This window comes from Falco biarmicus, chromosome 1 (genome assembly GCF_023638135.1).
Source record: "Falco biarmicus isolate bFalBia1 chromosome 1, bFalBia1.pri, whole genome shotgun sequence".
Classification (NCBI taxonomy): Eukaryota; Metazoa; Chordata; class Aves; order Falconiformes; family Falconidae; genus Falco; species Falco biarmicus.
The window spans coordinates 113,750,462-113,778,233 of NC_079288.1; the positions used below are offsets into that span (position 1 = coordinate 113,750,462).

Here is a 27,772-nt window from a genome sequence, read left to right on the forward strand (position 1 = left end):
GAGTGATGAATGTGTCTTTGCTAAACAGCCATATATAATAGTGTATTTACCTACACATAAAAGTATATTTTGTATGTGTGGAGGAGGAGGCTGTATGTGTTTTCTATGTATGTAAGAGGGTTTTGCAGTACAAATGGTTGCCAGAGATGTTGGTGCTTGTGACTGGAAACAAGTCTGCAAGTGGTCCCATCACATCTGGAATTTAGCTCAGTGTGTGTGTGTGTATATATATATATATATGTATATATATGTAGCAGTTCATCAGTAGTTTCACACCTGAGAACTTTTCACTGCAGTTGTTGACTGGTAGGAAGTTGGGTAGTTTATCATTAATTTATTAGTGAATTAAAGTTTTTTTTTTCTTTTTGTGTGAGTCTTTTGATGGATTTGGTTTTAATCTAGCCTTAAGTCAGAATTTTCTTTTGTTTCCTTTGTTTCTAAGCTGGTAAGCCTTAGTTCATTTGGAGTACACTGTGTTTGATTGTCTTTGTAAAAAATGGGAAAAAAACCCAACTAAAAGACTGAAGTCTATCAAGAGATGAAGGCTGTAAAATAAACAGTGGCCAGGAAAGATGTCTAACAAAAATATAATGATCATGCTGAAAACTTTTATTTTCAGCAGAAATAATGTCATTTGGTGGGATGTTTCTAGGATAAAAAGAAGCCTTTCTGTTTTCTATAAGGGAGAAGTCACCAAGAAACACATGTGTATTATGCTTTCAGAGGTCTTTTTCCAGCCTATGTGCAGCCATGGGCAGCAGCTGAACAGCTAAAGAGAGTTTTTTGAGGATATTCCAGATGGTAAATAGGTTTAGGTTTCAGCTTGCAACTAAGGTGATTTTTTTGGAAATATGTTATCTTCAATGCTTTTTTTTCACAATGCTGCTGAATGACTTGCATATTTTGTTCAAAGGCACAATTAGTTCCAAGTTGTAACTGCTTAAAACATCTTAAAATTCATCCGACTGACTGGTTTTGCACAGGTGTAACCTCACCAATTACTGAAATGACTCGCAATGTATAATCTAGAGTTGCTTCCAATTAGCAGGAGAATTCCAAGCTGGACTTTGCCCTATGCTTTCTAAGAGCCTGAGGCAATGCCCACAGAGATAACGTTAGTATAAGACTTTGCAATGTTAAAGCAAATGAGGATTATGTGGTGATTTTGATTAGATGTCAACCGGGCACTAGTAGAGAATTAGATCTTTTAATCCAAAAGTGTCAGTGTTTATTTTATCCAGTGCTAAATTAGTCAGTTGATTTCAAGTTGTCCCCTTCTGTAAGAGAAGTACATAATTATAGAGAAAAATGTAATTTTTATTTTAAAAGAAAAACGTTAACCAACATAATTTTTAACCAAAAAAGCCCCCAAAATGCTAGCAGGATACAATTTTCTATTTTATGAAATTGTCTGTTTCAGTAAGTAGACGCTTCTTAAATATCTGAAGTACTCTTTTTTTTGGCAAGTTTCTGTTCATTATGTGAAAAATCATCAGACAAGTGGAGGACAGAGTGGTACCAGTTCTTGATGTGAGCAATTTTTTTCTTGTCTATTCTTTCTTTAGCTGTACCTTGTCAATTATCTGTAAGCAATGAAAATTTTATGAAATTAGATGTTATAATCTTGTACTATAAAGCATACCATATGCAGCCTAAGGCCTAATTTTGCTACCTAAAAAATAATTAATGAGCTGGCTTCAAGATCAGTTGTTATTTGATTGCCTTTGTTGTATGGAAACAGGATTTTCCAGATGACATAAGAATTTTACAGAATGCTTCTAAAGAGATAATTTTCCAAAACAGAAGAAAAGTACAACATAAATTTTGTTGAATTTGTATATTTTAAATAGCATTACATTCATAATTTGATTTTTTCAGTTTTATTTGTATAATACAGAATAGCTACTGTTCTTAACAAATTAATTTCCTGAAAGCAAAGAATAGAAGCTTAGTCACAATTTCCAAATATTTTTGCACAACCAATCAATATGTAATTCGTTATATATCTTCCTTACATGATACTACATGTTGCCTAAATTTACTAGGAGGTGCTGAATTCAGCTTGTGCTCATGTTTGATGTTGATAGGCACATACTGGCATTGTTTAAAAAGAGTCAGTAATGCAAGACTACAATCTGTCCCACCTAAAACCTCCCAAAGAGTTATTTTCACAGCTTAATCCCACTCCTGACAGAAATAATCTCTGCCAAAGTAATCTTTGAGGGTGAATAGGTAGCTTAATTAGGGAGCTGGTGCGCTAAGACACAGGCTGTGACCCCTGCACTAGCCTCCAGCCTTTTGGAAGACGTGCAGGTCAACGTGGAAGGTCTAGGAAAGTGAACCGTTGTGGTTCATGAGATGCACCTCTGTCCCTCATACCTGCAGGTGAAAAAGCAGGCTAGCTTTGTCCTGAGGCGATATAATTATACTTAAGCAATGACCTTAGGGAATTCCAGTTGTGTTTTGTGAACTATACATAGTATTTCAGGATGCTTTTTCTGTGACACAGGGGGGAACATGTTAAAGAGCCAGCCATTTCGATTGAACTGGGCTTGGATTTCACTAGAGCAGGAAAACTACGTTGTAGATGAAAACTCCAAATTTCTAAAGGTGGCCATCAGACGCAGAGGATATCTGGGAGAAACCTCTTTTATCAGTAAGTAAATCTTTCACGTTTGCAGCTTCTTGCACTAGAAAAGGCAGCTGTTAAGGAGCTGTTCCACAGTCGCTTGTTCCTCTGTTAACAAGATAAATGCCAAATGATGAGAATATCAATGGTATAGATCTTCATTGCTTAGACATGGCTATGTGTTTCATTTTCCACTGCTGCCACCCAGAAATTGAAGTGAATATGTCTATTAGTAGATGTAAGAACAAATCAATAAAATCAACTTCTGCTGTTTGCCCACTGTCTTTTTCCTGGTCACTTGCCAGACAACAAAATAGAAATTGGGATACTCCTTTATATTGGCAGGATACGTTTCATAATAAACTTTAGCTATAAGTAAACAATTAAGTTCTTGAAGTAGCCTGTCTCTGCTTGCAGAACCAAGTTGTGGAGATGTTAGTTACAGCTCCTCACTTTACAAGGGCAGTGTTATTCTGGCCTTTTTGCTACAAGAAAAACCAAAACCTACTAGAAATTCTCAAAGGGTCATTTGCTAGCAGAGGTGGCTGCCGTAGAGCACGCTGATGTTAAAGAGTGTGTTATCATGGGGTAGCAGAGTACCCAATCGTGACAGCTCTGCAAAGTAAATAGGAATCATCTTTGCACCAATGGAGCGACTCAGGGAGCACTGAGCAGAAAGGTCTTTTTCTCCTTGATTTAAAAACAAACAAAAAGATAAAAGGTTAAAAGTTTTAAATTTTTCATCATTTGAATTCATGCATGACAAGATTTACTTTGCGCAACATAAATGTATCAGGCTATTATCTGATATTAATGATATTAATGAAATCATTTTAGGCATTTAAAACCTAAGCAGTTTTAGAATAGAAAAACTGTAAGAATTTAGGACTGATTTAGGAATTAAATCATTTAGGAATCTTTTCATACTCTGCAGCCTTCAGGAGCTCTTCACTAGCTATCAGATCCTCCCACAAGCACATAGGCCATTGCCTTGAGAGGGATTAATCATTCTCAGCTGGGGAGGTAAAGTGACTTGTAATTGCTGGTGTTGAACCTTAATAAAAAGATGTCCATGTATTTGAACTAATGCTGTATTGAAACCCAAAGGCAGAAATGAATTTCAAAGCCCCATGGTGAGTTACCTATCATCTATTCATTACAAGCCACAGTTGGATTCTGCTGGTGTGTGTGCACCTATGATGAAAACAAACAAGAAACCTAGCTGTAAAAATATGCAGGCTTAAAAATGTGTAGCAAGTCTTTGTTTGTATTTTTTGGTTTTTGTATTGAAAAAAATCTTTTCTTGAGTGCCTTTCTATGATACATTTTTATGTATGGTACAGTCTCACAAAAAAAGATAATAAAAAAATTGAGTGCTCCTGCTGCATTAAGTAGTAAAAGCTGAATGAATCCTTATGTCAGCTGTAGCACCCTGCATGTGAGTTTCCAATAAAGCATGTTCACGTTTCTGGATATTGGTTTTGCTCTTTAAAAACATTCATGGTTTATCATCCTTTCCTCATGCTGCAGCAAAACCCATCTAATCTGAATAGCAAACAAAACCGGCTTTGAGTTAAATCCTGATTTGCTGCTTTACTTTGAACTAAATGGATTCATCTCTAGCCCTAGATTCTTTGTGTAACTACCCTCTCTGTTTTTTGTTAAGATGGGAACGTGTAGTGAAAAGATTTTGCTTGGAAAATACCCTAGCAGAGAGGATGAATATCTAAGTATTGCAGTTTAGAGTTACATGAGGAAGGAAAAATAGGGGTGGGAGAGAAGCAAATTTGTATTGCATGGTGGACCCAGTAAATCCTGAGGATGTTGTTCTGTCGCACTGAGCTGCAATTCCATGTCAAATGCCCAGGTATGTACTTACCTAGCTAGGAGAGCACCTGCAGACTCGGACAGAGGCAAAAATCTTTAGGGGTTATTTAGTATACAGAAATAGAAAGTGGTGGAAGTACTTCACAGATCTTAAATGTGGGTAGAGTACAGCTCCTGTACATAGCAGTAACAGAAACTGTAAGCACAAAGTGTTAAACATACAATGATTAATTTATTTTTGAAAGAGATGAGCAGTGGGGTTGTTTCCTGGTTTGGTTGGTTGGTTTGTTTTTATGTGGGTGACTAAATTATACCTTCAATGAAGCCTTGAACACCTTAATTGACATAAATAAATTTCATAACAGACTGATACATCTTTTCCGAAGGCATAACTGGAAAACTTGCTCCACAAATTTTTATATAGATGGAAAAATTGGCCCTGTTAAATAGTTCTGTTTGGTCATATTTGATAAATAACCTCATCTCTCAGTAACTTTGTTTAAGTGTCCAGCAGGTGAACTCAATTAAATTTTCTATGCAAACTGAATTGTTTATACACACAAATGTTGGCAGGACCCTGCCCTAATTACCTATTTTTTCTATGAGCTATGCAACAGTATTAGAGAAAGTGTGATATACCATCCTTATTTTTTTCTAAAGGTCAGTAACTGCCAGATTAGCATTTTAAAAATCTTCTTTGTGATTTTTGTTTTAGTTGTGTTAACATATTAAAATGCATGGAGAATTTCCTCCAAATTTTTATGCAGGTATTGGAACCAAAAATGGTACAGCAGTAAAGGATAAAGACTTCAAAGGAAAACCTCAGAAACAGGTCCAGTTCAATCCAGGACAGGCTTCAGCTACCTGGCGAGTGAAGATACTTGCAGACAATGAATATGAGGCATCTGAAACATTCCAGATTGTTCTCTCTGATCCAGTTATGGCTGCCCTTGAGTTTCCAGCAATAGCAACAGTTGAAATCGTGGATCCTGGTGATGGCATGTATTACTTCTTGTTGTGATTAGGTGCAGTTTTGTTCACTTGCAGGTCCTGTGAGTACCTGCATACCTCATCTGCCTTTGCTCTGTTGTGGCTCAGCCTTGTCTTAAACCTTCGTATAACCGAACAAAGCATTTGTATTTGTTATTAAATCTCTTCCCTGGCTAAATTCATACTCTAATGTCAAACAGGTGTTCAGCCTTGATTTCCCCCTTCTCTCATCATGTTTTCTTCAGTATCTACAGTGTATATTCCTCAGCTGGAATATAGAGTAGAGGAAGATATAGGTGAACTGCTGGTTCCTGTTAGAAGATCTGGAGATGTCAGTCGGGAACTGATGGTCATTTGTTCTACACACCACGGTATGTTATTTAGCTAGGTAACAGATTATTCAGTGTGATATTCATGTTTAGGTAAGTAAGAGAGCAAATGCAGTTATTGATAGCCAGCAAGTATTGCCAGTAACTTCAGTAGCTGGAATAAGTGATTTTTGCAGACAACTTATATGTGCCTAGTTCTCTGCTTAGAGTGTTGTAAAGCCCAAAGTGTAAGAATATGTGTGTGTGTATGCATACATGCACACATATATGTGTATATATGTATACCTTTTTTCAAAGAGGCACTGTTGTTTTTTCCTGCAGCTCTTCCTGCTGAAGAGGAAACGCCTGTCCCTACAGTGAATGTTTAGAGGAAAAAAAGGATTTTTTGAGTACTAAGCCCTGTACCTCTCCTGTTGTTGAGGGTCTGACTGATCGTTGCACATTTGTATAGACCCTGAATAAGAACTGAGGTCCCCAGTGGAGGGGGGTGGGGTGATTCCTGTTGGCAGTGGTTTGCTTTTTGAATGCGTAGCTGGAAGAAGCCAAGTCAGGACTTCAGCTGGCTCACCAGGAAGTAGTATTTCAAAATTGACAGACTACAGGCATCGAGTATCACTTTTTGTTTAAGCCTGATGCAGAAGGATGTATAAAGCAATGATGATCTGCCTTAATAATGCTTTTTATCTCATTTGGCAATCTGTGTTGTAAAAGAAGGCAATGTATGGAGTTGGTCATGAACCACAGAGAAGAGATGTAGATTTAGAACCAAACCATTTCTAAAATCAAATGAGGTTTTGGGGTTTTGATTAGGTTAGAGGCCAGCTATAAAGTTCAGATCACAACCCTTTCTTCACTAGTTATTCACAGACATGTGAATGTAAATTTGTGGTGGTGTGCTGATTTTCAGCATGGTGATAGTCACTCAAATGCTATAGTTAATACAGGCAGGTAATTGATAATGTAATTCTTGCTTCAACTCATTTGAATCTGAAGTTTTCCAAATACAGCTTTTGATTACACAGCAAGCCTGCTATAAACTGAAAAAGCAAGGTGGCAGAGGAGAGAAAATACTCGAGACTTTAAAAATACTAGGTATTATGAAATACATCAGATAACTTAATCAAAACTAAAATTTGCATTCAAAAATAGATTTAATAAAGATAAGGTAATGGGCATTTATAAATGAAACCAGGTTTAAGACAGAGGTCAGCAATTATCTTAAGCAGTGAAATATGAAATACTGATTGAAAAAAATGTTTTCTATATAGAAGTCTCCTATTAGTTAGTCATAGCTTGAGATACCAGCATTCTGTATGTTTCATGAGCAGGGAAAATGGGGGATCATGCTCAGTTCTGTCACTTTATTTAAACTTCTGGTTCAGAAAATCCTTTTAACATCTTTTGTTTCTATTTTGCCCTTACCTGTAAGAGTCAGCCTGAGTAGTTGGCAGGAATCTTCAGTGTCAGGCATTCAGAGGTCATTTGTTCCTTCATCAGTGTCTTTTAAGGGCTTAAGAGAATTCTCCCCTCTTTGTGTACTGAGGCACAGAAAATCTTACTGAGTTACTTAGGACTTTTTTGTCTTTGTAGGCTGTCAACCTGTCTGGCCTTAATAAGCCAGCCATTTACCCACACACGCAATTGCTGTAATTGTTGTCATGATCTGTGTGTTTCATAAACATGCTGCAGTAAAATAATTTTCCCACAAAAAATTGCTTTTTATCGTGACTGTTAACTGCTGATGGGGCTGTGCTCTACACTTTGATACAAATTATGTGGTTTTGAAAGGTTTTTTTGTTGTTGTTTTTTTAATTAGCTGACTCACTTCTCTCACCTGGTTGAAGTGCAGGCCCACAAAAAAAGTTGAGTCAGGATAAGTGGAGATAACAGTGAACTGGGAGCAGGAATAGTTTCATGAGGGTACTGGGCAATAATAAAATCCCCATCTTTGCTACTGGAGAAGTTGTAATTATAAATAGGAAGGATTTCCTGTGTGTAACTTGTTACTAAAACACATTTAGTAGTCAGTTCCAGCATAAATCTGGTTTTGTATGTTTGTTTCATTTAAAGGGCTGTTGTTCTTCCACTTCTTTAAACCTGAGTCCCTGTAATTGATTTTTCTTACCCTCTCTCCTCATAGGTTCTGCTACTGGCACGGTACCATCCACTGTCTTGTCTTACTCTGACTACATCTCACGTCCTGAAGATCATAGCAGCATTGTTCATTTTAATAAGGATGAGACTGAGAAAACCTGTCGTATTATAATTATTGATGACTCTCTCTATGAGGAAGATGAGACCTTCAATATTTCTCTGAGCATGCCAGTGGGTGGCCAAATTGGCACTGAATTCCCAAGCACTAAAGTGATAATCTTGGCTGACACAGATGATGGTGAGTACAAAGAAGCACTTTTGTTTTGCTGCAGCTTTCCTCTTCGGAAGTTTTACTGATTAAATAATCTCTTCCACTGTGTTTTTGTTTCTTAAAAAGCTGAAAATATGAGTCTAAGATTTGCTTACTCAGTAGAAAATTTGATGGAACAGACATGAACTATGTTTAAGATTAAGTGTAAATATGTGTCATGCACTTTGGCTTATACTGTTGTGTTATTACAGTAGAGGTTGAGGATTAGGTTTCATTTCTTTACTGGCATAGGACTAATTGGCTGGTTTATTACTCTGAAGTAGATCTGTTATTAGATTTACTGTTACTGCAGCAGAGTCTGTGATTACAGTAGTTTACACAGGTATAGGATTAGTTTTGTGATAATATTATAGATGAAAAAGTTTGTGTATCATCAGATAAAGCTAAAGAGTAGAAATAGTTAATAGACCTGATTTGTCATACACAGTAATTCCTGCCCTGTCAAGGGACTTCAAAGTGTGCACTTTTAAGGTAGAAATTCAAGTCTTCCCCTTTTATTATGCAGTTGGAGAGACAGAATTCAAGAATTGATACTATTAGACAGAAGCAGAAGAAAAGCCATATACTTCGTTGTCATTCTGTTTGTTGCTTTAGCCTAAATCTTTCTCTCTAATATAATCTTGTGAATATAATTAAGCTAAATAAGGCAGGAGTTTTGTACTGTGGTTAGACAAATCCATAATATACTGTAGTTTGATCAAGTTCAGTATTTAAGCTATATTGAGCTGATTCTTTGGAAATTTTGGTTAACTTCAAAAATAATGAGGATTTGGGGGCTGATTTCTGTGTCCTGTAACAAAAAAGTAATTTTCACTCTGTTACATGAATAAAAGGAAGAAGCTAAAGATCCAGAAAGATACTTCTGTTAGCTACTGTTTATTTCTACCATTTTGTATGTCCTGCAGAAGTCAACCAGTCAACACAGACACAGTCAAACTGATGAGGGAAAAATGTTGTTTTCTCAAATGAAACGTGAATGGGCCAAAATAATCACTGGTGTAATTTCTCTGAGGCCAGAGGATTTACATTAGAAGTGAAGTTGCCAAAAACTGAAGTTAGTAGGAGTATCATATAAATGATTCTATGATTCTGTGATTAGATTTGTTGAAAGGCTTATTTATCTTTTTGAGAGAACACAAAGGGAAAATAATGCAGAATTAAGCCAATGTGGCAGGACAGTTGTTTTCTTTACCAGACTCAATGACCAAATTTTTATTTTCATAGGAAACAAGATTATTTATTATCAGCAGATCAAAACAGCTTTCTATGCAGCTTTAATAGATTGAAAATTATTTATATATATAAAGTTAAATTACTGTATAGATAATTATTTCATATTAATTGACAGAAAATTATCATGCTTCTACTTTTCAATACAACATTGATAGTTTATCATATATTCACTTTCTTTCTTTCTTTGTTACAAAGCTTTCTTTCTAAGAGTACCATCCAGCAAAACACTTGCCAACCTATCATCAGATAAATTCAGAGTAATTCTGAACTCAGCCTATGTCACGTGGAAAGACAGCCAGGGCATAAGCTCAATTTGTGAAAGAGTGTTCTCTGAAATGAGAAGTCTCTTAAGAATACATCACTCTGTGAGACTATTTCCATTTTGAGTAAACGGACAGGAAACAGGCTGTCACTCTTTTTGATCTGACCTGGGAGAAGACTGCTAGCGTTTGATTGATGGGAAACTGGACAACCTTCTTTCTCAAATGTGTAAAATTTGAGTTTCAAAGAGTAAATTTCACCAGTTCATTTTTTCTACAGAATGATACTTTGGTCCACCAGTTCATTTTGAATACTTACCCGTTACTGTTAGTGTATATACAATGGCTAAGTATATATACTTACCACCCCTGCAATGGATGGTCCTACAGTCCATTAAAGTAAAAAACAAGGTTTCATAGCTGTAGACCTGATTGTGCCTGAAGGATGAACACTTTGGGGTTTTTGTTAATACTGGGAAAAACTGGTTGTTTAAACAGACAAAATTTCCCATTATAAACTGCAATATGGCAACTGCTGAAGTATGCAGACTAAACTTGGAACGTTTGTTAGACGAAGCAAAGGAATAAGGCAATAATAAACCTGAAAGTGCCTCTTTCCACATGGAAGAAGGCTGAGTACGACTTTGTTATGTGGGGCGTGACTGCATTCACACAATCCTTTGGTCAAGTTAGTCATGATGGAGTGCTGTGATACCTCTAATAGTAAAGACCAGCAAACCCTGTGAGGAAGAAAAGGAAGAAATTGAGAGAGTAAGACTTTAATATGCGTATTAATAGAATTATTTACAGCATTAAGGGATAATAGTAATCCTGTGTTACCAAGCTCTAAAAAAAGGAAAATGCAAAATTCTATTATTAAGATATGACAGTGTTCCAAAACTGCTTGTATGGATAAATAACCAGACACACAGACACAGCATAAATAAAAGTTTATTCAGGCTGTGATTAGCTTTAATATAAATGAACCTGGAACACAATACCTATTTTTTGCATTTGTAGGCTTTTGTTGTATCACAAATTTTTACAGAAATATCCATAATAGTGGCACCATTTCCAGCATTTTACAGTGTTATGAGCAGCTTAACAGTTCAAATAAAAAGTAGGTAACCTTGCAGCAAAGTACTATGCATAGTCCTTCATGTGTAATGGCAAGCTGTGAGGTCTGAACCCATTTTTTTCTAAATACAGATGGTAAAAATGTAACTGGGATTGAGTAAAAGCCAATATAACAGATAAGCTTGAACAATTACATCATAAGCATTTACGTACAGAGGTGTTAGACTACATCAGTGCAGTCAGTGGAGTTTTTGTTGACAGCAAGATAAGGGCTTTTAGAGAAGTGTGCATTTATGACCGCATACAGATGTATGCAGTATGAATGTGCTCCTTGCTGTAGCAAGAACACAGGAAATATTCCTCACACTTCACCTAAATAAAAATATTTTGGACATGATTACTTTGCTCTTTTGTTCACCCATGATGAGATTCTGTCAACACTCCCTGTCATACATATCAAAGCAAATAGCTTGTGCTACTTTTATTCACAGCGTTACTCATCTCACAATGACCAAATACAAAGAAAGCAGGTTATTACTTGGTATTAGCACTGGTATTGCTTAACATTCCTAAGATTTGAAGTAAAAAATATATTTCTTGTCAACTAGCTGAAATAAAAGAAATTTTGGAGACAAAAACTTGAGTTTCTTAGGCTAGAGAAAGCTGTAGGGTAAATGCCATAACTTTAATGTCAATCATTTCAGTGGTGCCGCATGTCAGTGAAAGTTGAAGAATTAGTTATATTAAGTGATCTGAAATGCTTTTACTCAAATTAAACTTTACAGTAAGAAGGAAAGCCACTTAGCATCATCAAGGAAAGCAGTCAGGTATGTTAACAAAGTTTCTGTTAGTGAGGTTACTGCTGTTTAAATATTTATGCAGAGTGCTTCACAAATTATATAACATATTTAAAAAAAACCAAACAAACATTCTGTCAGTAAAGAAAACGTCACCATAAGGTGAGATAAATACCAGGCATTCAAACATTATTAAATTATCGCAGTCACTGTTCCCATTTTGAAAGTCTGATACCAGAGCACAGGCAGGAATGGAAATTATTTTTGTCTTGCTGGCTGTTCTGTTGAGAGGTCTCATGAAAGCTTCATAAAAGTGTGAGACCACTGGTATCCATGGTGCTGTGTGTGTGTCAAAATGAGAAGAAAGCAGTTTCTTGGTTTTATTGTTTCAGGGTTTGAGGTTTCTTACATGTTTCTTACGTATATTCTGCTTAGGTCTCCCTCTCTAAAGAGCTCCATCTTGCTGCATTTTTGAATAAATGGCTCTTTATAATGGCCTTATACTGGAAAATGAAACACATGTTACAGTGAAGTTTTTTCTGTGAAATGCATGAAAATTTTCTGTATTAGTTCTGTACACAGGTCTGTTTTAATCTCTCAGATTACAACTCTAGAAATTTATCCCTATTTAGCATCTGAGGGATTCAAATTTTCACCATCTCAATTTAGGTGGGATATAGTTTGTGCATTATATGGGGGAGGGCATCAATCAAAGCTTGAAGTGTGGTTCTGAGAGAGGCATATGCCCAGGGATTCCTTAAAGTGAAAACAAGACTATAAGGAAAAGTGTCCTAAAAATTTTATTGTCAGTGTCATAAGGAGAGGCCTCCCACAGGCTGCCTCAAGTGAAGATCCCTAGCTCCTCACAGAGCCATGTCGCATGCACGTAAACCCAGCAATAACTCGTTATTAGGTTTCAAGAGTCTTCAGTCACCAGTTCAATATATCTTAGTGCATGAAAAGGTTTAAAACTTAAATATCTCTAATTACTGCTCCACAGTCTCATAGCATCATAGTAACATATAAATAAAGGAAGTGTTCAAAAGTTAAAAAAAAAAAGATACAGCAAGTTAATAGTCAAGACATAATGTCTATTCTTTGATCTCCAAGCCAAAGAACAATGCAGGTTTTGTAGCAGACTCTTGATCCCAAACCAGTAAGTCTGAGTTGTGTATTATTTTCCTGTAATGTGGGTGCCTGGGAGCGCTGTCCATGTCTAGCAGAACAAAGGGTCTGGTTGTTCAGTAAGTGGCTTTGAAGAAATAGGTGCAAAGAGCTTGTGGTTTTCTAAGCAAGTGGAAATTCACATTAGCTCTTTGCTTGTGTGTTTAAGTGCAATCACAGGTAGAACAGGTTTCAGGACCACAGCCTTAAAAAAAAAAAAAAAAAAAAAAAAAAAAAAAAAGAGAAAATTGACTGGCTTTCCAGGCCAAAGTAACACATAGAGCTATTATTTTATAAGTGAAAGTTGATTTTAAATTAATAGTTAATGGCATTTTATGATTGAAATCAATATTGTTTACTAAAGATTACCAGTTAGCTCAGATGCTGTTCTGCTTTCTTGGTTAAATGTTTGGTAATGTAAGGATTTCTTCACTGACCATCCCAAAAGGGAAAGAAAAGAAGAGTATAAATACGTGAATGACCTGCACTTGTAAAACTGCTTTCCCCCCACCCCTATTCTTTTTTCTGGGTTTTTTTTCTACTTTTTTCCTTTTTTTCTCCTTTTTTTTTTTTTTTTTTTTTTTTTCCTGACTTGGCGATCAGCTGTTGAATCCTAAATAAGGTTTGCATCTTTAAAGTATATTGCCCTGGTAGAATTTACAGGATGCTGTTGTTACCTTTGGGCTCCATAATAAGAGCAGATTGTGTATGAGAGACAAGTGATTAATTTGCTGTAATAACTGAGTCACAAGTGCCATCTTCCTTGAGGTCTGGACCTGTATGTTTAGTAGCCCATTGCCTGATGTTTCCTATCCCTGCTGTTCTGGGGAGAGTAGGTATATCTAGATCGGATCTTCAGAAACTCTGAAGGCACAGAAAATTCTGTTGAATAGTTGACTGGTCACATTATCCAAAGAATAATTCTGTCTCATTGTACTATATTTATATGTGAAACATGTTCATCTGGAAGATTTTGAAAAATAGTTATAGAAAGACTTATTCTTTTATCTATTTTCATCTGCTTCTGTTGGAAATGAACAAAAGTATTTGCTTACTCAGTATTTTTAATTGATAATGCAATAAGATTGAGAAACTTCAGATCATTGCAGCAAGCATTTCAAGTTTGGCAGGAGAATTAGAAAAAGCTCAGCACAATTAAAAATGACAAATTACAGTGGGTATAGTAGAAATGGGGAAAATAACTCTAATAAGAATAATATAACTGATTATTGCATTTCCTAAGGCCATATTTCAAAACAAAAACCTTTTTATCAAAAGGAGCAGCACTGACATCTGAAGCTATAATGTTACATACAGTCTGTATAGTTATAGACAAGGTATGCACATTCAAGGGGGGAAAAAAGTTACTCTCCCAATTAAGGAGACTGGTATTTAAAGGCCAGTTCAAGACAGTCATCATGGACTGTAACAAGCTGAACTGCCTGATCTCTTAAAACTGCAAAAGAATTAAAAACCTGGACTTGAAAATCCATTAAGCTGTGCCTCGGGGAAAATGAATAGACTCCTGATATTTGAAAGCAGATTCCTATGTAGAGAAAATTAACCAGTCTAATTTTTAAACAAAATCTAGAATCTTGGAGAGTTCTTTCAGAGGGGAAGAAGGAATGGGAAAGAGTAGATTATATTGTATTACAAATATTTTTTTTAATTTAAAAAATATAAATAACAATTTTCTTTTAATTACCAAGATTCTTGATTACCCTTGCAGTGTCCATCTTCATGAAATGTGGCCAAATTTGTAACAGTTTTTGTTAATTTGTATTTTTCCAAATTACTTTTTCACTTTTGGTGAGGGACTCCAATAATTTTTCTGCCCACTCTGTTGAAGTAGGATCTTGGTCCCAGTGACCTGGAGTGTTGCCATTGCCTTGTGCAGAATTACTTTACACAAGTTGGTTAAACAGAACTGTAACAACTTATAGGGCATCGGTAGTCACTTGATAATCCATTAGCTGTGACAAAAAGTCATGCGGGTTTGGATCTGTAGACTCTACTCTTCTCCCCCCCACGTGGGGAAGACCTTGATAGTAAAACATGCATAGCCAGTGGGAAGGGAATATGACCATCTTCAAACTCTTACCTATCATGGCAGGGGTAAAAATGCCAAAAACGGCAAATAACTGATCATTAAAAATGTTGATTGAAGGGGTGGGAGGAAGGTGGGGAGAAAAATTTGTGCTGAGGTGCTGCTTTAGGCAAAGTAAAATTTTATTTGAAAACAGCTTGAGGTATTTAATTGACATAAAATGAGACATTCAGTTTGACTTTCAGTCACGATACCCTTTTTCTTCAAACACAAATATACTTCAAGAATTGAAAAAGAATTGTATCAAGAAGAAAGCCAACACCTTCAATCCCCCAAATGTTGCGAGCTTCAGCTAGAAGTCCTGCAGTCCTGATGACTAGATCTGTCCCTCAAAATCCCACGTTTTCAAAGAGCTTTGTGTTTTGTTAAATTATTTAAACCATCACCAAATGTCTGGTTTCATTCTCTAACCTTTTGCTTGTATGCAAAAGCTTTGTTTTGTCAGACATCCTGCTGGGCTGACTAAGGAAGGAATTGTTTCAGCCTGTTTAAAGGTGATCTATCAAAAGGCTGAAAATAAATATTAATACAGTCCTGCTTGGAACATTTGTACCCGCCTTAATACTGTGTGCTAAAGACTTCATCTGTTTCTGCAGCAAGTCTTCGTGATTGTCAGGGTTTGCTCTGATGGTAAACTATTGCGAAGGTTCACAGTTCAGTGGCTCAAGAAAGTTACAGTAAGCGTCCAAAGGTGCCTGCAAGCTGGAGTGGCAAAGTTTATATAGATATGGGCCAGATGGGGTTCTGATGTTTTTATATATACATGGAAGAAACAGATAGTCCTCTAGGCAAATATAAAATTCTCAGTTAGCTGAGTAGCGCTGTCTGTCCCTGTCGAGAAAAGAACTTTGCTAGATATTCTTCCCCATTCACGAAAGAACATTTATTTAGGTTTGGGAAGGTGAGATGCAGAATGTAAAACAATTATTGCTAGGATGGACAACTCTTATTATTGAGTTGCTTCACATTATATAGAAAAGTTTGTATTTTTCTGTGCTCTATTTGGCACGTTGAGCCACTGGAAGCTGTCCCTTCTGAAAAACTGGCTTTGAGCTCAGTAATAAACTGAGCTCTGGAAAACACCAGGTAGCCAAAAACTAAAAAAACTTTATGGACCATGCTGTTTCACTCGAAGCTTCCATTTCACCAGCTCTAGGAGACAACAATCACGACTTCTAAAGCTTTTCAGAGTTCTTTTAATTTCCCCAAGAGGTACAATAGAAATGCAGCGTATTGGATGAATGCCAGGCTTTTGTGCAACTGTGGCGGTTCTACTAAAGAAGATACAGGCTATTGTGCTAAAATAGTGTTGCTGTGGTATTGGAGAGATTCTTTACATTGTGTTAATATAGATTAGTAATAACATGCAACACAGACAAAATGTGTCAGGCTTTATTAACACTGATAGCAAGATAAAGCCTACTATTGTTTAGGTGACAAAAGTAAAGGAGGCCATGTGTTGAATTTAGCAATCTCTATCCATTACTTAGTAAAAGCAGCAGGTATAAGGTCTCCAGTGTATGCCTCATCATTCTTCTTGATGGGTATTCAGAAAGGCAGCTAAATTGGCGCTACTTTGAGACGGTCTTGTGATGTTTGATCTCTTACTCTAAACAACCGAGTCTCTGCTTAAACCCAATTTAATATTGACCTTTTCCATGACCTGGATTGTGCAACGTTTTGTATTCTCTATGAATAAATAAAGGCACTTTAACACACTGAAGATAAAACCAGCTTGTAGTGCTTTAATCGGCCACATCCATGTCAAATGTATGCTTTGGAAACAATTAAAAAAAAAGAGAAGGCTAAACTCTTTAAACTTGCAAACTACCTTTATCTTTTAGGGAGGTGAGAAGGTATATTTAGGTATATATTTCCTTTAATAGTAAACTTAAAATTCTGCCTTGGTTTACTTAACAAGAAAATAATACAAGAAGTATCCCATGTCTTATGTCTGTTATGTTACATAGTCACAATTTTTGAAATGGCTGTTTCAAAACAGCCAGTAAGGTGAACAGTAAGGTTAAACAGCTGCCTGTGGAAGATCTCTCTCAGCTGCCGATAAGACGAAAAATATATAGATATGACACTACTTACTTAATTCAAGAGGTATTTATTTTGTTTTTTAAAAGAAAAAAAAACACCAACCTTTCATTAAGTGGTAGGCAGGTGCATAATATTATTTATGTAATTGGACAGTAGATATTACCGGGATTTGCAGTGGAAATTGGTAATGACTTTTTTTTTTTTTTCCCAGCTGCTAACATTAAAAGTCAAATTGCAGAGATTGAGCCCTAAGTCAGACTAGAGAGTTTAAGTACTAAGTATACATGTCCACAAGAGCAGGCCAAAAGAGGCGATTTCAAAAATATATGCATTTCTCTCTGTATTTAGAACCTACTTTGTACTTCGGTAACACTGAGTATCAAGTGGATGAAAGCGCCGGTTACGTGGAGATTCGTGTCTGGAGGACTGGAACAGATCTGTCCAAAGCAGCTTCTGTCACGGTGCGTTCCAGAAAAACAGAACCAGTGTCAGCAGAGGGTGAGTTACTCATAAAAATATCACTCGGGTTGCTTTAGAGTATGTGAGCATGAAAATGTGATAGCTGGCATTCACTCTTATTTACCTTCAGTGTATATATGGGGTGGAAAGGTGAAGTAAAAGACGTCAGATGTGGATTTATCAGGTAGAAAACATAACATTTGTGTACCAGTTGTGTGTGGCAAGGAAGACTCTGCTAAGCTCACTGACTTTCTGATGGAGACTGCAGAATGGATGTGGATAAAACGATCGTTAATTTACTTGCACCTTAACTGATGGCAAACATTGGGGGAACAGCTGGAGTGAAAGGGAGAGTATTGTCTTATAGCACTGTGTTTCGTGGGATAAAACTGAATTTACAGCATAAATCTGCAGTTGCCCTGAAATGATGTTATCACTGCATTAGCTGAGGAAGTTTTATTTATCTATGAGGGCTGGTGTATCTGTGGAGAGAAATTCTGGAAGGCACCGGCAGTGTGACCTCCAAGGATTTTCTCTGTCCAACACTGACCCAAAATACCCAAGATATGGTGACTGTCTTTGTAAAAACCCTTTTTTTGCTTCTCAGTCCCAACAAAAAATAATTTTCCCTATCAGATTTTGGGAATACTGGCCAAAATTTTGGCTGTCCAATATTTTGCAGTTGCTTAAATACATTGCTTGACTTACTAGGTTAAATTACTTAAGTTACTAGGCTAAATTAATTTTAAGGAGAAGTTATAGCTGCTTGGTGTCAAGAAAATCAGTTGCATTAACAAGAATTTCTATGTTCAGCCCAACAGATTGATGACACACTGGCAAGGGATAGATAAGGCTTCAGAAATTTTCATATTAATCAAGCTGAAAGCAAAACTCTCTTTTTTTTAATGTGTGTGATATATGATAAAATTTACTACCAAAATAAAAGAATTACAGCAACTAGTAATGCAGCATGTGTGATTGAAGGGACAGTTAATGAACTTATAACATACATATATGAAAATAGGATTTGACTACAGTTACTGAAGAACAGGCAAGTGGTTAGCAAAATAGACAGTGTACGTGATGATTACATGGAGACTCACTCTACAGGTAAAGAAATACGACTGGGTCCTACAGGATCTTCTGTGTTGTGTACAAAGTAGCAAACTAAAATGTTGCATTTCTAATTTTGTATTTATAGTTTTTTTAAAAATAATTTCTTTTAAAGCCTAGTTATGATTTTTTGACAAAATATGATTTTCACTAAATCTTTTCCTAATTTCAAGTATTTATAGATTTTTGCACACACTAAAAGATGGTTGCATGTGAAATGCTTGTGCACACAATATTTGATTAAGGAAAGAACAAAACCTGTGCAAGAATTGTGGCTATTCATAATGCACAGAGCCCACCAGGGAGGTCAGCTTTTACGCAGAGAAGCCAGAGGCTACAAAATGATGTGGAACAGAAAAAGGCACAGTTACTTTTAGGTAAATTTCAACATACTGTGACTAAGAAGGGAAAGAATTGCTGTCATTACAAGCAACAAGTAGAACATTTAAGAGGGGATAGGGAGGAACACTGGTTAAAAAGAGTGCAAAATGATGGAGACAGAATCTCAGTGAAACAATGGGACATAAGCAAAGGAAGAAGTCATTATACATCTTTCAGTTTAGATTTAAAAGTCTCCTACACAAACAAAAAAAGCCATTGTACGTGTTTTCACCTGCATTCAAGCTGCCTGCTCCTTTCCATTGATGAGATCATGGTAACAGCACTATTTGCAAGCTCAGTGAGCTAGCCTAGTAGCGCAAGATGCTTTTCCTTAAGGTACAGCTGGAACTAATCTTAGACACACATCTGCTCCTTTAAAGGTAAATAGCTAAGTAAAATCTTATGTATGCAGTCCAGAGTTGAGCAAAAGGATTTTATTGCTGTGGACAGCAGGTCTGTTGGATGTTGTTGAGGCTGTAGCCTGTTACTCTGCAGTTTAAGGGTTCTTAAACAAGTTTTAATTGTGCTGATGGCATAAAGAGCAAAATGATGATCTGGATATGTATTGGTGTGTGTTGCACTGTATGTTCACTGTTCCCAAATTTATTTGCACATGACAAAAATCTGAATTAAATTTTCTCCAGGACAGCAGTAGAAACTGCTGCAAACACACCTCACAAATGTACACATAGTAGCAACTGACCATACAAGTCTTGTTGTTTCCCAAACAGCTGGAGTTGATTACGTGGGCATCAGCCGTAACCTGGATTTTACACCTGGAGTCAACATGCAAGTGTTACGAGTGATCATCCTTGATGATTTGGGCCAGCCTATTCTGGAAGGTCTGGAGAAGTTTGAGCTAGTTCTATGCATGCCAACAAATGCAGTGCTCGGAGACCCTAGCAGAACTACTGTCTTTATCAATGACACCGTCACTGACTGTAAGTGTAAAGGGGGTGGGGGAGAGTTTTTTCAAGGGTTTTTCCTTTTAGTGTTTTAAGTGCACTTAGAAGGTGGAAGAGCTCTCTTGGCAGTAGCATAAATTGCTGTGTGTGTAAGTGCTGTGATGTATCGTTTACCCCAGCTACACTATAAAGATTAACAGCTGTGTGCTACACCTGAAGTTGGAACATAGGGCTATAGTGCAGCTTCTTTGGCGTGTCTTCCTTCTCATGATGTACTTGAAGATACTGTTTTGGACAACTAAACGTAATAGTGGGACTGTGCCATGAGCTGAAAGTGCATTTGTTTATGCCTGGTGCATTAAGGCTACAAAATATTCATTTTGAAGGTAGATAAGCCAAAGGAATTAAACCTTCTTTCCCCTAGTAATATCTGAACACCAAAAATCATAGAGAGCGAAGTTTTTCAAGTAATTATGCAAGTATTGATGCTCATGCTATTGCATGAAGCTGTAATTGTACTGTCGCTTCTAGAGCAGCTTTAAGCGGGGGAAAAAACAAGGTAGGTGTAAAACTTCTAAAAAAGTAAACAGCAGTCAACACAGCGCCGTTTAGAGGTTCTCCAGCACTTGGTAAATAAACCAAGCTGACTCTCAGCAGCCTCAGGTTTCTGCAGATTTGTTGCACTTCAAAGACTTAAAGAAGCTATATTGTTTTAGAAAGCTCATTCTCAAATAGAACTCTGAAGTGCAGTTACAGTTTCACTGTGAAATACTCATTGAAGTCAGCAAGAAGGATGATACTGACTTCAGTGGAGGAGGAATTGTGGTTGTCACCGCTTTCTGCCCTTGTGGTATCATGCACCTACTTCCTCCCTGCATTAAAGGTAAAAGAGACTGCTTTATAGAAAATAATTCCACAGCTCAGAGATTGCTTAAATGCTGGTTTTTTTTAAAAAAAACACAAAGTCCTAGCTACTGTAAGAAGACTGGTGACAGAATTAGTACTAAGTTTGCAATTAGTTGCTGTAGACCAGGAAAGTGTTTGAATTCATATACATTCAAAATCTATGTTTAAAAAGCATGTGTAAATCTGAACCTTCTTCAGTTTATTGTAAAAGGTTAGCAAATAAAATGCTAAATTAAAGAAAAAGGCTACTTTTTTGTTCTGTTTTGTTTTGAAATTGAATGTGGTTAATATTTTCTGCCCGTGTATGAGGGTCCTTTTCAACTTGCGATACATGTTCTGTTGTCAGTACCTAAAGTCCAGTTCAAAGAACCAATGTACATGGTAAATGAAAAAGATGAAGAGCTGGTGGCCCTCATTTATCGAAGCGGTGACGTTAACCATAAATCCACAGTGCGTTGCTATACTCGTCAGGGTTCTGCCCAGGTTACGATGGACTACAAGGAGAGGCCAAATACAGATGATTCTGTAGTGGTGTTTCTCCCAGGTAATTTTCCCATTGGAGTTTGAAAATAATGTGTTACTTTTGTCTAATGAGTAATCTGATAATAAAATAAGAGCTAGACTTCCGGGACATGCTGGGAGTTGCTATGCTAGTTGAGCTTCTGTGGATGAAGAAGGCAGCACAGGACTAGTTACAAATAGTTTTATAACTGCGACAGCCACACTTTCAAAGGTTTATATGGCCAAATTTAAACAATAAAGAATTATTAATAAAGAATATTGAACATCCTCTCCTATACTTTTGAGCCTAGCACTTTTTCATGAGAATATGCAGGAATAATACTGATACAGTGCCTTCAGCAGAAGCCAATTGGAGCAGCAGATTCTTCCCCATACAACACCCTGCTGAATGCTGCGCAAGGTGCTGCTTAGTTCCCATCACAATGGGAGTGTCATGGGATTTTTCCTTAGCAGAGATTGACTCAAATACAACAACAAAAAAAATGAAGTGTGCCAGTCCACGCTAGTCTCTGCTTCCATGTCCTTGAGACTTTTCTATGGCAAGCCTGAAAAAGTTTGGGATGTGGGTTTTGTTTCATTTTTATCCTGGTCTTTTGTGTTCCCATGATGATAAGGTCTTGTTTTCGCTTGATACCTTTCTGCAGGAGAAACTGAGAAGCCCTGTGTGGTAACTCTGGAGGATGATGTAATTTATGAGGAGGAGGAGGAATTCAGATTGGTGCTTGGAACACCAAAAAATAATTCTACTTTTGGTGCTTCCATTGGGGATCAGAAAGAGACAATGATCAAGATTCAAGATGAAGATGACAGTGAGTTTTTTGTTAATTGTTGATTACATATGTAGCTGCAAATGGGAAAATGGGACTAATTCCATTCATTGTTTGGGCCAACAGTTTTCAAAGTACCCAACCAAGTTTTTAAAAATCCTGTCAAGTATTTTATTTTTATGTTTTGAATTTGCACCTTTTTATTCTATTCTGAATGCATCACTGGCTCTGCCTTTTGTGAGATAATGGGGAGAGAAATTGAGAAATTCACTTGTTTCTTTCCATTCCATTTATTGCTGTATATGTGTTGCTTTGATAAGAGTATCAGAAATTTGACTAAGTTGAAAGAACCATAGATGCCTTGGGTCAAATTCACAAAACCTTCAGGAATGTAATAGGGACTTTTATGTACAGATTGTACAGGTTATGCATCTGAAGATGTCAAATGACATGTAAAAACAAAAGAAAAAGCCCACAACAAACAAAAAAACCGTAACATAATTGATAGTGCTGTAAAATGGACTCCTTGTAAGTTGTAGAGTCATTTAAGAAAATCAGATTTATCCCATACCTTTCCCAATGCATTAGAATAAATAACTTGGAAAAGTCACTGCTTTCTTCAAAAGCTAAACATGTTTTATGTCTAAATATTCCATTCAGACTCTACTAAAGCAAATACCAGGGGATCAGGTGTTCTTCTTTTAATAATAGCTACAAAATTCTATCTGAATTCCAGTTTCCAAAGTATTTCACTTTGATCATTCCATGTAGCAATCAATAAATCAAATATATTAATAACCAGACAATCACTTTGAATTTTCAGGTTTGTTAGTTATGACATTCTCATTCCTTTTGGATTACCCACTCTCAGAGAAGTTATTTGCACTTGGTCTAGTTGATATTAGAAAATTATTATTTATTTTTTTTAACGTTGAGGTTCTTTTCTCATCTAGAACCAGTTATTACATTCTCTGAAATAAAATACAGCATTCAGGAGCCTGAGGAACCTGGAGAAATTGCACTAGTAAGAATCCATGTTCTACGCCTCGGTGATAGCTCCAAAGTATCTGTTGTCAGAGTGCACACAAAGGATGGCTCAGCCACCTCAGGAGAAGACTACAATCCAATGTCAGAAGGTAAGGGCTTCACTGGGTGTGGGGATGGGAAAGATTAGTTTGGAAAGTGCCTTCCCGCAAATGAATACTGGGCAGGAAGCTGAATTCTTGCTTTGATATCCAAATGGCAAATACCGTACTTTAGACTAAGAGTTCCTGCTTTATTTTGTGTGTTTTGGAATAGGAGATTTGAGTATTGCCTGTCTCCAAGCTAACTGTGGGACCTGTAAGGGATTGAACTGGATGCAAGATCCTGTTTGGTCTGGGCTACTTTGAATTTCCTAACCTGGAGTGCAAACTCAGGATTTCTTTGTAAGAATCAGAGTTCACACATAGCTGAGGTTGTCACCTACCCATCATGTGTTTGAGAAGAATTTGGTTCTTGAGCTTTGCCCTCAGGTCCCCTGAGGTGGCAAGAGGGTTGGGATATTCTTATGATAGACAGCTTAAGATGATACAGGAATATACTCTGATTCCTGGTTCTGCTATTTTAAGGCAATTATCTAGATTTATTCTGCGTTCATCATCCAGCAGTATGGAAGAGAGATCTGCTTAAGCACTTACAGTAAGGAGCTGCCCGTGGTGGGATGCTTTTCATAGAAAACCCCACCCCTAGGAGCTGGCACCCAGGTCCCCTGTCTCCCAGGAAAGAGTTCAAACCTCAGGCTTACAGACCCATCTTCTCTTCCTGTGACCTATTGCGTTTCAATTTGTTTTCATGGTAGTGACGTGGTTTGGATGGAGTGTCACCCTCACAGGAACAATGTATAAGCCTGGTGCTTACACAGGCTCCCTTGGGGAGTAACTTTTCTACAGTGTCTTCTGCAGGGGGGGAGGTATGACCTTGAATACAATTAAAATAAACAAACAAACAAGGTCTCTCATTTCTTGAGTATTCTTGCTATTGACTGGGCTGGTGTCAGAAAAATGGGTACCACTTCCTCCTGGCTTTTAGCAAGAAATAACAATAGCCAGTTGATTTCTGGAGGAAGGACCACGGATGCCTGTTTCTAATAGACCATTCTTGTCTTGGGATTTCATATAGATGAACATGTCTCCTAAAGACCTAGCGCCAAGAATGTTGACTTTTCAGCTCAAAGTGCAGGTGTTTTGGATGCTGCTTAAATATGCACTGCAAATGGAGCCTGAGGCAGTATCAGTACTGGTATAATAATATATCTGGGACCATTCCTTGGCATGCAGACCCATTCTGCTGAACTTTCTTTGTCACTGAAAGCAGGACCTCTGCGTGCAAACTGCGTCCCTGGTCCACACTAATTCAGAAACTTGTCCAGCAATTGTTTGGAAGAAAACTAGTTGGCCAGGCACAAAATTGTGTCAGGATGTTATGTTTTGATGTTATTTTAAGTCTTCCATCAAGTTATCAATATCAACTTGTATTCATTTTTTCTGTCCAGCAAAAGTGGGTTACTTTTACTTCATCATTGTGCTGAGGAACAGATACTAACACCTCAGTTCACTACTCCGTTTTACTTAGGGCAAAACCACATTATTGCAACAGAGTATGTTACTTGATCACAACTGAAAAAGAAAACAATGTTTGGGTCTTGATTTTGCATTAATTTGTTGTTTGTTTTTTTTTTTAATCAGATCTTGAATTCAAAGAAGGAGAAACTGAACATTTTGTTGAAGTGGAGATTCTGTATGATGGCATACGAGAAATGAGAGAAGCATTTACTGTCCACCTGAAAGCTGATGAGAACATGGTAGCAGAGACACAGGTAACCACTGCTGGCAACAAAATTTGCCATTTGCAATGATTTTTTTTTTGTTTGCATAAACATTAAAAACCCATGTACTCGCAGCATGCATGACAGCCTGTTGGTGACACGCTCCTGTGGTCAATTTGGTGCATACCTGTCTAAATCCTGGTATAAATTAGCTGTAAATCCACACACTTTGAACAAAGTTTAGAAGTCTCGAATTACAGCTTTTATGTGTGACCCACTACCTGCTTCACAGAGAGTTTGGCAGTGGGGAGCTCTCTTGTTCTTCCCAAGTTATTGGTGTACCTCTTAGGAAAGTATAGTGCACTGACTGGCTTGTAGAAACCTGTTCTGTCTTTTGCTATTATAGATGGTGAAAAGTATCAAAACATTTAAAAATATAGAAAAAGAAAGCAAGCAGCTGTGACTGACAGTTTTTATTTGTGTTAATTGTGTCTCCAGCTGCTACCCAACCCAGTACAATAGAGAGACTGCGTCAGTCCCTCTCTAAAACATGTGTGGAGAGATGCAGCAGCTGCAGCCATGCTGTGATGCTCTGACGGGCGCTCTGCATGACTTCATGGGCTCACGTACAGCTCAGTGAGGCCTTCTCGCCCGTTCCTGTGGTAGGAGGTCTGTGGGCAGGGAGGCAGGCATGAGTGGGGACAGATGGGCATAGGTTCCTTTCCCATTTCTTCTATATTTTGGTAAGGCAGAGGAGAGCGCAGCAAGTGTTAGAGCTGCTACAGTTCTGAAAGGCACCGCCTGCCATTCTGGGCTGTATTTAACATCTGATTTGACTTAAACACTAGCAGCTTCTTACTTCAATACTATATACAGTAAATCACTACCTGCAGAGAAACTACGGCCCTGGGATCCATTACATCATGTATATTATACCTTGATAAATTTGTTGGCCCCTATTTTAAAAACAGAAGCTCCAAAGTTAACGCACAGTCTTCATACTTAAGTTGGTAAAAGCCTGAACTGGCTGTCAAGTGAGATCAGATCGTTGTGTAGGCTGAAGCTAGTACAGTACATGGTCTCTGGAATTAATTTAGGAGCGTTTGAAGGTTTGGGTTTGTATTTTATGTTTGTGGCAAGGTTTTGGGGGAGGTAGGTGAGTCAGGAGTGAAGTTGAGCATGGGAAAATCAAAAGGAAACGTGGTGATTTAATGTTTGTCTTCTGTTTCTTGCTACCCAAATCTACTTTATTTGGCAAAAAATTAAATTAATTTTCCCTGAGTTGAGTGTGTTTTGTCCATCAGAGTAATTGGTAAACCATCTCCCTGTCTTTAGCTGGACCCATGAGCTTTCTCATCCTATTTTCTCCTCCTGCCATGCTGAATATTGGGGAGTGAGTGAGCAACTGGGTGTGTGTTGGACTGTTTGCCAAGACTAACTTCTTTGGTGTTTAAGGAAAAATTGGAATATTTTAATTTCCCTTTTTGTAGTGTTTGGGGAAATAATTCTTCCTTAATGTTCAGCTAGTTGCTGGTGAACAGGTTTTAAGTGGAAAACCTGTAAAACCCATAGAAGTAAATCTTCCTTGATACAAGCCACCATTTTATCAGAGAACCCTGGGTAAAACCAGAATGAGCTTGGTGGCAGAAATTAAGTTGCAGGCACTACTTCTCCTTCTCCCTCCATTCCTCATTTTCAGCAGTATACATAAAGTTTTCTTTCTCTCAACTCAGATGAGTAAAGCCATTGTGTACATTGAAGAAATGGACAGCGTTGCAGATGTGACATTTCCAGCTGTGCCTCAGGTTGTCTCACTTCTGATGTATGACAATACTGCTAAAAGCAAAGAGAATCCACACCCTCCAACTGGCTATCCTGTTGTTTGTGTAACGGTAAGGCTTGCCTCAGCATGCTTTTGTCCAGCTTACTCATTCCATGCTCCGGAGCATGTAAGAAAATTGAAAAAGTATTCAATTCTGGAAAATGACAACTAAAAGCAGCAGGCTGTTGTCTTTATGCTGTCTTAACTCAGGAGGAGAGCTTCTAAGAGAGGGTTACTAATGCCCCTAACCTGTGACAGCTGTTTCTGCAGTGAGTGTTTCTTGCTGAGTTAAATAGGTCTCTTGTACTGGCTGTGCTGTCAAACTAATTAACCAGTTCCAGGGGATGACTTGGACACATAGAAGTAAGGCCAGAAACCCAGAGATTTCTAAACCCAAAGCTGAGCATGCAGGAAGGCACAGAGGAGCGAAGTGCTGCCCAAACAAGGGCAGTGGCTGGGCCATACGGAGCTTTCCAGAAGCGGTTTGCATTCTGACTTTGTGAGCAGAGCTGTGCCATGAGCAGCTGAGCAGCAGATTTTACCAAAGTTGACTGAACAGCCTTTGGGATCAGCCATCTGTCCCATCTGCAGGAGGCTGCTCTCCCAGACAGAGCTGGCAGAGGGACATGGACTTGTGTGCCTGCTGCTTCTGTGTGAAGTCAGGTGTTTTAAACTGTTGATCAAGGGCGATTTTTTATTTTTTTTTTTTGGGAGGCGGGGGGAAGATGAATGTTGCAGTTGCAAAAGGCACACATGCATCTTCATTCCTGCTTGATTCCATTGTGAGGAAGCAGCAACAGACTGCTGGGAAGGGTGCAGTTGTAATTTGGCAGCTCTTCGCCAGGGATGTATGAATTCAGGCCACTTATTTCATGTTTCTAACAGTTTCTAATTTATTAAGAGTGGTCGCAGACTGGGATTTTTCAAGCTAGCATGTCTAAATTTGGGAGAACTTACTTTGATGTTGTCAAATAATAGTTCAGGTTTTTGAGTTAGTACTAGCAGTTTCCAGGTTTGTGGGGTTAGAGGTGACACGGGAATCATAACAGCAACTCACAGCTGTCTGAGGTTTGGTTTTATGTTTGTTTGTTCTTGTTTTCAATTTTAAAAGCCCCATGGCATTCATTCATATCCCCTCAATTAATAGGAATCATGCAGTGTGCCTGCATGAAGGTCTTACTTTGCTGATGCAGCGTTAGTAATAAGC

At 37.6% G+C, this 27,772-nt stretch overlaps 1 protein-coding gene across 1 annotated transcript in view; it reads left to right on the plus strand.

Moving 5' to 3' along the window:
* The window catches only part of FREM3 (FRAS1 related extracellular matrix 3), a 70,216-nt gene that overhangs the window by 28,525 nt on the left and 13,919 nt on the right, over nucleotides 1–27,772 (plus strand). The window contains 11 exon segments of the mRNA XM_056328322.1: nucleotides 2,510–2,656; nucleotides 5,224–5,454; nucleotides 5,692–5,817; nucleotides 7,916–8,167; nucleotides 17,233–17,382; nucleotides 19,569–19,778; nucleotides 20,995–21,192; nucleotides 21,815–21,979; nucleotides 22,891–23,073; nucleotides 24,664–24,794; nucleotides 26,477–26,635. Of these exon segments, the coding sequence (XP_056184297.1) occupies nucleotides 2,510–2,656; nucleotides 5,224–5,454; nucleotides 5,692–5,817; nucleotides 7,916–8,167; nucleotides 17,233–17,382; nucleotides 19,569–19,778; nucleotides 20,995–21,192; nucleotides 21,815–21,979; nucleotides 22,891–23,073; nucleotides 24,664–24,794; nucleotides 26,477–26,635 (1,952 nt within the window).